The sequence below is a fragment of the Callithrix jacchus genome, chromosome 5 (genome assembly GCF_049354715.1).
Source record: "Callithrix jacchus isolate 240 chromosome 5, calJac240_pri, whole genome shotgun sequence".
NCBI lineage: Eukaryota > Metazoa > Chordata > Mammalia > Primates > Cebidae > Callithrix > Callithrix jacchus.
Window position 1 is genome coordinate 102,163,865 of NC_133506.1, and position 12,778 is coordinate 102,176,642.

General features: G+C 41.9%; 1 protein-coding gene across 3 annotated transcripts in view; it reads right to left on the reverse strand.

Annotated features, from left to right (window-relative positions):
- Positions 1-9,024: 9,024 nt before the first annotated feature.
- SUZ12 (SUZ12 polycomb repressive complex 2 subunit) overlaps positions 9,025-12,778 on the reverse strand; it is a 67,508-nt gene continuing 63,754 nt past the window's right edge. For all 3 annotated transcript variants that reach the window (XM_035300871.3, XM_008997124.5, XM_078373877.1), the window contains one exon: positions 9,025-11,699. In XM_035300871.3, the coding sequence (XP_035156762.1) occupies positions 11,354-11,699 (346 nt within the window). In that variant the 3' untranslated portion in view covers positions 9,025-11,353. The remainder of the gene's footprint in view (positions 11,700-12,778) is intronic.

Sequence of the window (12,778 nt, forward strand, 5' to 3'; positions counted from 1 at the left end):
GCTCCAGGCATTTTGATAAAATATCATTGTAACTTGTGAAAGGTTATTTGTACTTTCTTCTTAAAAAATATTTTTTATTGTTTTTTTGTAGAGAATGAGGGTCTAGCTTTGTTGCCCAGGCTGGTCTTGAACTCCTGGCCTCAAGCAATCCTCCCCAGCCTTGGCCTCCCAAAATGCTGGGATTACAGGCATGAGCAACCATACCCAGCTGGTTACTTGTACTTTCTGTATTCTCTGTCTGATACTGAGCCTCTTGCCTGACACAATGTGTGCAGAAGGAATCATTGGATCGAATGAGGATAGACGAGTTGTTTTCTACAAATCATCTTCATCTCATTCCTTTAATTCATCAAATACTTGTTGAATGTATTTGTTTCTTAGCCTCTCTAGGGAAATGGCATCTTAATTTATATGTATAGAATCTCCCTGTTTACAGACATGCCTTAAACCTAACTTGAGACAGGAGTGATAATATTTGGAACTCTGAAACTATTTTTTTTTTTTTTTTAGATTGGAATCTCACTTTGTTGCCCAGGCTGGAGTGCAGTGATGCAATCTTGGCTCAGTGCAACCTCTACCTCCTGGGTTCAAGTGATTCTCCTGTCTCAGCCTCCCAAGTAGCTGGGATTGCAGGTGTGCACCACTAACCCCAGCTAATTATTTTTTTATTTTTCTTTTTTGTTTTAACACAATGTAAACAAACACTCAGCTAATTTTTATACTTTTAGTGGAGATGGGGTTTTGTCATGTTGATCTGGTTGGTCTCAAACTCCTGGCGTCAAGTGATCCTCCTGTCTCAGCCTCCCAAAATTCTGGGATGACAGGCATGAGCCACCATGCCCAGCATTGAAAGTAATTTAAATATTGATTTTTTTCTTTAACTGTGAACTCATTCTGTTCAAATAGGAAACCTCGTATTCCAAACCTATGTGCCAGGAAGGAAGAATTTGCGTGATGATACAAGCATAAGAACTGATTATTTGGCTGGGCATGGTGGCTTACGCCTAGCTGTTTTTTTGTTTTGTTTTGTTTTAGTTTTTTGAGATGGAGTTTCACTGTTGTTACCCAGACTGGAGTGCAATGGCACGATCTCGGCTCACCACCCTCCGCCTTCTGGGTTCAAGCAGTTCTCCTGCCTCAGCCTCCCAAGTAGCTAGGACAACAGGCGCACACCACCATGCCCAGCTAATTTTTTTGTATTTTTAGTAGAGACGGGGCTTCACCATGTTGACCAGGATGGTCTCAATCTCTTGACCTCGTGATCCACCTGCCTTGGCCTCCCAAAGTGCTGGGATTATAGGCGTGAGCCACTGCGCCCGGCCACCCCTAGCTGTTTTTTATTTACTTAAAAATATGGCCAGGCGCAATGGCTCACACCTGTAATCCCAACACTTTGGGAGGCGTAGACAGGCGGATCACTGGAGGTCAGGAGTTCAAGACCAGCCTGGCCAACATGGTGAAACCCCGTGTCTACTAAAAATACAAAAATTAGCTTGACATCGTAGCACACGCCTGTAGTCCCAGCTACTCAGGAGGCTGAGGTGGGAGAATTGCTTGATCCCAGAAGGTGGAGGCTGCAGTTATCCAAGGTTGTGCCATTACAACCAGGGCAACAGAATGAGACTATCTCAAAAAAAAAATAAATAAATAAGCCAGGTGTGGTGGTGCCCACCTGTAGTTCCAACTACTCAGGAGACTGAGGTGGGAGAATCACTTGAGCCTGGGAATTCGAGGCTGCAGTAAGCCTATATCGTGCCTCTGCACTTCAGCCTGGGGACAGAGTAAGACCCCGTCTCAAAAAAATATATATTTTTAATTATAAGTTTCACATTAAACTGTGAAATGAGCCAGTGGCAGTAGGGATACATATCCAGTAGATAGATATTTGAATTAGACTTAAAAGGACATGATGAGGCTGTGCGTGGTGGCTCACGCCTGTAATCCCAACACATTGGGAGGCCAAGGCGGGTGGATCATGAGGTCAAGAGATCGAGACCAACCTGGTCAACATGGTGAAACCCCATTTCTACTAAAAATACAAAAAATTAGCTGGGCACAGTGGCATGTGCCTGTAATCCCAGCTACTGAGGAGGCTGAGGCAGGAGAATTGCCTGAACCCAGGAGGCGGAGATCGCGCCATTGCACTACTCCAGCCTGGGTAACAAGAGTGAAACTCCGCCTCAAAAAAAAAAAAAAAAAAAAGGACATGATGATGGATATGAGAGTAGGGATGAAGAAGAGAGCTAAACTGGATTTGTAGGCCAGGCACAGTGGTTCACGTCTAATTCCAGCACTTTGGGAGGCCAAGGCAGGCGGATCACTTGAGGAGTTTTTTTGTTGTTGCTGTATTTTTAGTAGAGACAGGGTCTCACCATGTTGGCCAGGTTGGTCTCGAAATCCTGACCTCTTAGACCATTTATATTTAATGTTATTGTGCGTTTTTTTGAGATGGATTCTTGCTCTCTGGCCAGGCTGGAGTGCAGGGGTGCAATCTCAGCTCACTGCAACCTCCGCCTCCCAGATTGAAGCAATTCTCCTGCCTCAGCCTCCTGAGTAGCTGGAACTACAGGTGCATGCTACCACACCCAGCTAGTTTTTGTATTTTTAGTAGAGACAGGGTTTCACCATGTTGGCTAGGATGGTCTTGATCTCTTGACCTCGAGATCTTCCCGCCCCCACCTCCCAAAATACTAAGATTACAGGCATGAGCCACCATGCCATATTGAGAAGTTATGGCTTAAGCCTGCCATTTACTTACTCAGGTTTTATGGGAACCTGAAAACACTGTGTAACCTGCTGTTAATGGGTGGAATGTTTCTAAATTTGGATTAGATACTGTTGGTTGATGGTATTGTTGAGTTCTATTTTATTCTTGCTGATTTTTCCTGTCTAGTTAGTACTAAGAGTCGTTTCGAGAGGAATGTTTTATTTATTTATTTAGGAGACAGAGTCTTGCTCTGTCACTCAGGCTGGAGTGCTGTGGTGTGATCTGCAACCTCCGCCTCACAGATCCAAGTGATTGTCCTGCCTCAGCCTCCTGAGTAACTGAGGAACTACAGGTACGAACCACCATGCCCAGCTAATTTTTTTGTTTGTTTGTTTTAGTAGAGACAGGGTGTTGCTATGGTGACCAGGCTGGTCTCAAACTCCTGACGTCAAGCAATTCACCCGTCTCAGCCTCCCAAAGTGTTGTGATTACAGGTCATATATATATGTATATATGCATATGTATACACATATATATTTTATTTATTTCAGACTTTGGAGTAGCTGAGACTATATATCTTTGTCTACCTATCTATCTAGCTATCTATCGAGACAAAGATTTGAGACAAGGTCTTGCTCTGTCACCCAGGATGGAGTGCAGCGGCATGATCATAGCTCACTACAGCCTCAACCTTGTGAGCTCAAGTGATGCCCCTGCCTCAGACTCTTGAGTAGCTCAGACTGCAGGCATGCACCATCATGTCAGGCTAATGGTTAAATTTTCTGTAAAGATGAGGTCTCACTATGTTGCCCAGGTTGATAAACTCTTGAGATCAAGTGATTCTCTTTTTTTTTTTTTTAAATGGAGACTCTATTGCCCAGGCTAGAATGCAGTGCATCTCAGCTCACTGCAACCTCTGCCTCTTGGGTTCAAGCGATTCCCCTGCCTCAGCCTCCCAAGTAGCTGGGACTAGGCATGTACCATCATGCCCGGCTAATTTTTCTATTTTTAGTAAAGACAGGGTTTCACCACGTGGGCTAAGCTGGTCTTAAAACTCCTGACCTCAGGTGATCTGCCCACCCCATCCTCCCAAAATGCTAGGATTGTAGATGTGAGCCACTGCTCCTGGCCCTAAAGAATATTTTCACTGAACATAGAATTCTGGGTCAACAATTCTTTTTTTTTTTTTTTTTCTTTTTCTTGAGACAGAGTTTTGCTCTTGTTGCCCAGGCTGGAGTGCAGTGGCACGATCTCAGTTCACCACAACCTTTACCTCCTGGGTTCAAGTGATTCTCCTGCCTCAGCCTCGTGAGTAGATGGGATTATAAGCATGTCCCACCACACCCGGCTGAGTTTGTTTTTTTAGTAGAGACAGGGGTTTCTCCATGATGGTCAGGAGAACTCCTGACCTCAGGTGATCCACCTGCCTTGGCCGCCTCCCAAAGTGCTGGGATTACAGGCATGAGCCACTGAGTCCGGCCTGGGTCAACAATTCTTATTTTTTACCCTATTACTTGAAGAATACTTTGCCACTTCCTTCTGGCTCCCATTTCTGAGGAGAAATCCGGTTGTAATTATTTTTGTTTGTACATAAGATGTCATTTTTCTCTTCTTGCTTTCAAGATCTTTTTTTTTTTTTTTTTTTTGAAATGGCGTCTCACTCTGTCACCCCGGCTGGAGTGCAATGGCGTGATCTTGGCTCACTGCAACCTCCACCTCCTGGGTTCAAGCGATTCTCCTGCCTCAGCTTCCCAAGTAGCTGGGATTACAGATACCCACCACCATGCCAGGCAAAATTTTTGTATTTTTAGTAGAGAGGGGTTTCACATATGTTGGCCAGGCTGATCGCAAACTCCTGACCTCGTGATCCTCCCGCCATATCTCCCAGAGTGCTAGGGTTATAGGCATGAGCCACCATGCCTGGCCTCTATTTTTGTAATTTTAATGGAGACCGGGTTTTCACCATGTTGGCCGGGATGGTCTCAAACTCCTGACCTCAGATGATCCACCCACCTCGGCCTCCCAAAGTGCTGGGATTACAGGCGTGAGCCACCACGCCCAGCTTTAACTTACATCTCAAAGACCTTTTTCCAAATAGTCACTATTACAGATTCTGGGATGTAGACGTGGCTTTTTGTTGGCTAAAAGTTTTCTGTCTTGCTAGGCTGCCCCTTTCCTTGTCTTTGGCTAAAGACAGCAAGATTTTTGTTGGGGCTTTTGTTCTGTGCCTATTGACATTTCCAAGTTACCAGCTTTTCTGGCCCCAAGTCTGGGATACACAAGGCAAAGAGAAAACACAAAGAACTTACTACTGTGTCATTCCTTGTATTCTGAGGTCCCTAGCTAGTTGGCCATTTTTCAGAGTCTTCTTATTTTTGTTATATTCCAGGATTTTTTTAAAAGAGTTGAGTGGGTGGAGGTGTTAAAAAAAAAAAAAAAAAAGTCTAACTCTATTGTCCAGGATAAAGTGCAATGGCGTCATCTCAGCTCACTTCAACCTCTGCCTCCTGGGTTCAAGCGGTTCTCGTGCCTCAGCCTCTAAAGTAGCTGGGCTTACAGGCACGTGCCACCAGGCCCAGCCAATTTTTTTTTTTTTGAGACGGAGTTTCGCTGCTGCTACCCAGACTGGAGTGCAATGGCGCAATCTCGGCTCACCGCAACCTCCACCTCCCAGGTTCAAGCAATTCACTTGCCTCAGCCTCCCGAGTAGCTGGGACTACAGGCGCACACCACCGTGCCCAGCTAATATTTGTATTTTTAGTAGAGACAGGGTTTCACCTTGTTGACCAGGATGGTCTCGATCTCTTGACCTTGTGATCCACCCGCCTCGGCCTCCCAAAATGCTGGGATTATAGGCATGAGCCACTGTGCCCGGCCTCTTCTATCTTTTATAGCAGTAGTTCTCAACTCACCTGGAGAGCTTTGTTAAAAAAAATTCTGATTTAGTTGGTCTCAGGGGAGATTAAGCTTCCCCCCCCCCCCCCCGCCCTCTTTTTTTTTCTTCTGAGGTAGTCTCGCTCTGTTGCCCAGGCTGAAGTGCAGTGAGTGGTATGATCTCGGCTCACTGCAACTCCTGCCACCCGGGTTTAGGCGATTCTCTGCCTCAGCCTCCAGAGTAGCTGGCATTACAGGTACATGCCACAATGCTGGGCTAATGTTTTTCATTTTTAGTAGAGATGGGTTTCACCATCTTGACCAGGCTGGTCTTGAACTCCTGACCTCCTGATCCACCTGCCTCAGCCTCCCAAAGTGCTGGGATTACAAGCGTGAGCTACTGCACCTGACCTTTTTTCCCTTTTTAAAGAAATTAGATGATTCTATTGTGGAGGCTGACAGGAAAACTACTCCAAAGCAAATAAAGGTTGGTCTGCATAGTAATTAATGAATTAATTAGAGATGGAGTCTTAATATGTTGCTCAGGCTGGTCTGGAACACCTGGGCTCAAGGAATCATCCCACTCTAGCTACCACAACCCAACTGATTTTTAAAAAATAAATCTAAATTCATTCTGTTGAAAACTCATTTATTCTGAAATTATTTTTTGTATTCTCTGTCCTTTATAAATTGAAAGTAACAGTAGATGCCATGTTTGTAAATATTTTTATATGAAATAAAAAAATTTAAAAATGTTTATTACTGGTCTGTGAAATCCAATAGTGTAGGACCTACTTAATAGCCTACATTTTTTCATATATGGGTGTCTGATAAAGACTTTTGAACTAAGTAAGACTAGTACTTTCTTTTTAAAAAACAAAAACCATATTCAGTAAAATTAACAAACACTTCTATCCCATAAAATTTAACGTCAATCTTAAAAAATTGGCCAGCCACAGGTGGCTCACACCTGTAATCCCAACACTTTGGGAGGCTGAGGCAGGCGGATCATTTGAGGTCAGGAGTTCAAGACTAGCCTAACCAACCTAGTGAAAACTAGTCTCTATTAAAAAAAAAAAAAAAATTAGCAAGGTGTGGTGGCGCGTATCTATGGTCCTAGCTACTTGGGAGGCTGAGGCAGGAGAATCGCTTGAACCTGGGAGGTCGAGATTGCTGTAAGCCGAGATTGCACCACTGCACTCCAGCCTCAGCAACAGAGTGAGACTGTCTCAAATAAAATGAAATAAAATAATTGACTTTTCTGTGCCACTTCTATACATTAATATAAAGCAATATTAGGAAAAAAGTGTTTTTTTAGCATTAGACTGTGTTTATATAATCTTAAGATGTCCATATTATTTTTTGAGACGGAGTTTTGCTCTTGTTACCCAGGCTGGAGTGCAATGGCCCCATCTCGGCTCACCGCGACCTCCGCCTCCTGGGTTCAGGCAATTCTGCCTCAGCCTCCTGAGTAGCTGGGATTACAGGCATGCGCCACCACACCCAGCTAACTTTTTGTATTTTTAGTAGAGACAGAGTTTCACCATGTTGGCCAGGATAGTCTCAATCTCTCGACCTCGTGATCTGCCTGCCTCGGCCTCCCAAACTGCTAGGATAACAGGTGTGAACCACAGTGTTTGGTCTTGCTCTGTCTCCCACACTGGAGTGCAATAGCACAATCTTGGCTCACTGCAACCTGTGCCTGCCTGGTTCAAGTGATTTTCCTGTCTCAGCCTCCCAAGTAGCTGGGATTACAGGTACCTGCCACTATGCGCAGCTAATTTTTGTATTTTTTTAGTAGAGACGGAGTTTTGCCATGTTGGCCAGGCTGGTGAACTCCTGACCTCAGGTGATCCATCTGCCTCAGCCTCCCAAAGTGCTGGGATTTTAGTGAACCACTATGCCTGGCCTATGACTGCAGTTTTGACATATAAGCACTGGGAGAATCCTTGAAGCAGGATCTTAGTCTTACACAACTTCCCATTCCTAGTTCCTGGAAAAAGTGCTGGCACAGATACTCAGTAGATGAATAAGGATGCCTACTAATGATATAGCACACTAGAAAAGCAGGTAAACGCTATTTGGGTTATGAAAAAGGATGTAGTAGTAGTTTGGACATAAATGATTCCAGGATTAGACAGCAGTACAAGCCTGTAATTCCAGCACTTTGGGAGGCCAAGGCAGGAGGATCACCTGGGGTCTGGAGTTCAAGACCAGAGCAGTATGATGAAACCCCATCTCTACTAAAAAATACAAAATGTAGCTGAATGCGGTGGCATGTGCCTATAATCCCAGCTACTTGGGAGACTGAGAAAGGAGAACCACTCAAATCTGGAAGGTGGAGGCTACAGTGAGCTGAATTCATGCCCAGGCACTCCAGCCTGGGCAACAAGTTAAACTCCGTCTCAAAAAAAAAAAAAAAAAAAAGCAGCCAGGTGTGGTGGCTCACGCCTGTAATCCCAGCACTTTGGGAGGCCAAGGCGGGCCGATCAGGAGGTATGGAGTTTGAGACCAGCTTGACCAACATGGTGAAACCTCCTCTACTAAAAATACAAAAAAAATTAGCCAGGCATGGTGGCATGCGATCTCAGCTCCCTACAACCTCCACCTTAAGCGATTCTCCTCCCTCAGCTTCCTAAGTAGCTGGGATTACAGGCGCCCACTGCCATGCCCAGCTATTTTTAGTATTTTCAGTAGAAAGAGAGTTTCACCATGTAGGCCAGGCTGGTCTCAAACTCCTGACCTTAGGTGATCCACCTGCCTCAGCCTCCTAATGAAAGTGCTGGGATTACAGGCATGAGCCACCATGCCCTGCCCTCACTCCATGAGCTGTTTTTTCCAGAGATGGAGTCTTGCTCTGTGACCCAGGCTAGAGTGCAAATAGTGTGATCTCTGCTCAGCACAACCTCTGCCTCCTGGGTTCAAGCAATTCTCCTGCCTCAGCCTCACAAGAAGCTGGGATTACAGGCACATGCCACCACACCTGGCTGTTTCTGTATTTTTAGCAGAGACTGTGTTTACCATGTAGGCCGGCTGGTCTCAAACTCCTGACCTCATGACCCACCCACCTCGGCCTCCAAAGTACTGGGATTATAGGTGTGAGCCACCTCACCTGGCCTCTATGAGCTTTTAAATGGCCAAGATAAAGTCCTTTTTTTTTTTTTCACTAAAAAAAAATCCACAACCAAAGATGGATAGCTGTGTGGGTAACTAATAGCTTGACATTACTCTGAACTATAAATTTTAAAATATTTATGTAATACCATAAATACTACTTGTAATTGATGAAAGGAGGATTTCGCATTAAGATTTTCCTAATTATTAGCTTATTAGCTCTGACTCACCATTTGAGGCTGGATCCTTACTATGCTATCTAAATTAAAATTGTAATGCTCACATTAACAATGCATAATAACAACAAAAAACCCAAAACAGAATACAGGTTTTATATTATTGAACTTTATGTACAAAATCATTTGATTTCAAATAAACATTTAATGTAAAAACAATGTTCTTTTAAACTGAATTTTTTTTACATCTACTGTACCATTCAAATGCTTTATCATCTTACATGATTTCTTCAAAATCTTATCAAGGGTACATATAGAAAAGCATTTTTTTTTTTATAAATAGAAACAAAGGGATTTTTTTCAGCTTTTACGATGACATAAAAAGTTTACTCAACAGAAGTAATTTTATTACTATTTGGGGGAGGGAATCACCAACTTTTTGTGCAAACAATGCTAGCCTTCTTTTAAGCATTAAGAGCATAACTGCTTAAGAAATGACATAAGCAATAATTCTACACCTACATCTCCCCTAAAATAACCTATTTTGTTTTTTACATATGTGCACAGCTTTAGCAAATTAAAGCCCGAGATAAATGCTCGAGATCTACTATCCAGAGGCAAAATCAGAGTTTATTAGAACTCATCATTTGGAGAGCTTACAAATCAAGGAATCTGTAATGAAAGCTGCAGTTTCCCTCTTTCCTATTTTTTTTTTTAACACAAAAATCAGTGACTAAGAACTTAATACTGGATGACAAATCACATCCACACTATTCGTTAAATAGCCTCACAGTTAAACACATCTTAAAGACCAATCAAATCAGTATTTACATTTTATAAATTTCTGAAGACACCATTAGAAAGCTTATATATCCCTTCATTAAACAAAATAGGGAACTGCATCTGATGGTGGTGGAATGAAATTTTAAAATTAAAAATACCTGTATTTACAGCAGCATTGATCCTTTATAAATAAAGAATATGAAAATGCACTATCTTTAAGGATAATAAAAAATTGAGGTGATGTTACTCAACCACAGTGCTCGGAGTTGGAATAAAAACCTATTGGTGCTTGTTAATGTGCCAGTAGTGAAACCACTTTCTGTTGGAGAAAATCCAACTGCAAATATGTGCGTGAAACACATATAACACAGGGCAAAATTGCTCAAAATGATTCAAGTCAGCTTATCTGCATTGGATATTCTATTTATGAAACACATTACAAAGACATCCTTGCAAAGAAATAAAAGGTATAACAGTTTTCTGGTTCACTCTTATAAAACACTTCTCCCCTTTATAAGTGACATCTTAAAATCTCAGACATGTTCTTCTCTTGGTTTGCAATCCTAATTTAAAGATACGAACAGCTTTATTTTCCATCTGATTATCAAATTAAAAAAAAAAAAAGCAAAATGTTCAAGTTTAAAAAAAAAACATCCTGGGTGAGCAATGCACTAAAATTATCCACATGAAAACAAATGGTAAGTAATCTCATAAACCAACTTAGCGTTTCACTGTCAACAATGTGAAAAATCAGTATCTTCTCAAACAGGCATAAGATGAAGAAGTGCTATTTTTAAATTGTGAAATGAATTTATGTAATATAAAATATCCTACATTATAATTTTTAATTCCAAATTGATAAATGATTTCAAAAACAAGGATTAAAGTTTGATTGCAAATAGTAATACAATATAATTTCATAAAAATCCTTCAATTTCGCCAGGTGCAATGGCTCAAGCCTGTAATCCCAGCACTTTGGGAGGCCGAGGCGGGTGGATCACGAGGTCAAGAGATCGATACCATCCTGGACAACATGGTGAAACCCTGTCTCTACTCAAAATACAAAAAGTTAGCTGGGCATGGTGGCGTATGCCTGTAATCCCAGCTATTCAGGAGGCTGAGGCAGGAGAACTGCCTGAACCCAGGAGGCGGAGGTTGTGGTGAGCCAAGATTGCACCATCGCACTCCAGCCTGGGTAACGAGCAAAACTCTGTCTCAGGAAAAAAAAAAAAATCCTTCAATTTCTATTTTTCTCCTTTTTTGTAGTTGATACCTGAAGACTTCAATTTCTAAAAGGGAACCATTCCAATTTTCCCTCCCCAATAAACTGTCTCACAATTACTAAGTAGAAAAACAGCCAGTCATAAATGCAAAAAACATTCTAATTTAAATATATGAAATAATTTCTAGAGTACCAATTCAACATATTTGATAACTGAATGTAAAAACACTTTCTTTGAAATATTGCTTTTCATGCTTAAATTACAGAATGTTTCAAGACATCAAAAAAACTGATATACATATAATGCTGCATAATGAAGTAGAACCTTGATACAAATATCCTTGTTGAAATCATTTACTTCATCTAACAGTGCCTGTTTGGAACCTATGATTAAAAACAAAAACATAATTCTTCTTGGAGGATGAATTCCCTAAAATGCAGTTTCAGTGTCTGTCCATAATATGGGGTTAGATCTTTTCAGAGTTTTTGTTTTTTGCTCTGTTTTGAAACCCCTGAGACACTATCTGTTTCCAAAGCTTTCTCTTTTGAATTAATTTCACTAAATCCATTTGCCGTCCCGTTTTGTTCTTCAGTTACTTCTTCGTTTGCAGGGGAAGCAGATTCGCCCTTTTCTAATTTTTGCTGCATTTCACGGAGCTTGGTAACAGCTTTATCTATTGACATTATGCTAATAAGATTAAAGTCATGCATGCTGACTAGATGAAGCATGAAGTTTCGACATAAATTCTTCTTAATTATTTTCTGTCCATAATTTTCTACAAACAGCATACAGGCATGATTCATTTGATTGTCAGCAATAAACCTATTTAATAGAAACAAAACATCAATAGCAATACAAAGCACTATCAAATGCAATAGTGATAACAATTATAGGACTCTACCCAATTCCAGTAAACGAATGATGATTAAAGAAGCAGTAAAACTATAGTGAAACTGAGATTCAATCACCTGAATGAGCTTACCATTTAGACATTTCAAGAGATTTAATCTAATGAGCTTATTATACAGGTGCCATTAGAACAGTAGATAGAATTTCTGCGTGTTTTTCTTTTTTTTTAAAGAGACGGGGTCTTGCTATGTTGCCCAGGCTGGAGTGCAGTGGCTATTCACAGGTGCGATCCCAATACTGATCAGCATGGGAGTTCTAACCTGCTCCATTTCCAACCTGGGCTGGTTCACCCCTCCTCAGGCAACCTGGTGGTCCCCTGCTCCCGGGAGGTCACCATACTAATGCCAAACTTACTGTGGACACTCGATCAGCATAATGCCACCATAGTCCAGAACTCCTGTGTTCAAGTGATCCTCTCACCTAAGCCTCCTGAGTAGCTGGGACTACAGGCACGTGCCACCATGTGCGGCATAATTTCTGTTCTTAATGAAATTAAATAAGCAGCCTTAAAAGTATAAAATATTTTATCTTAGAGGCCTGTCACAGTGGCTCATGCCTATAATCTCAGCACTTTGAAAGGCTGTGTTGTGTGGATCACAAGGTCAGTAGAAGGAGACGAGCCAAGCCAATATGGTGAAACCCAGTCTCTACTAAAAATACAAAAATTAGCTCGGCATGGTGGCAGGTGCCTGTAGTTCCAGCTACTCAGGAGGCTGATGGAGGAGAATCACTTGAACCCAGGAGGCGGAGGCTGCAGTAAGCCAAGATCACGCCACTGCACTCCAGCCTAGCGACAGTGAGACTCCTGTCTCAAAATATACATATATTTTTTTCCTCTTGCCAGCACCACTTCCATTAATTCTCCCTATACACACTAACAATCCCCTTTATTTTTTCTGTTGTTCTTGACATGCTTTCCTATTACAGAAGCAGTACTTCTCTAACTGAAAATCCAACATAAAATGTGTAAAGCCTCCCTATATGTTTTAAAA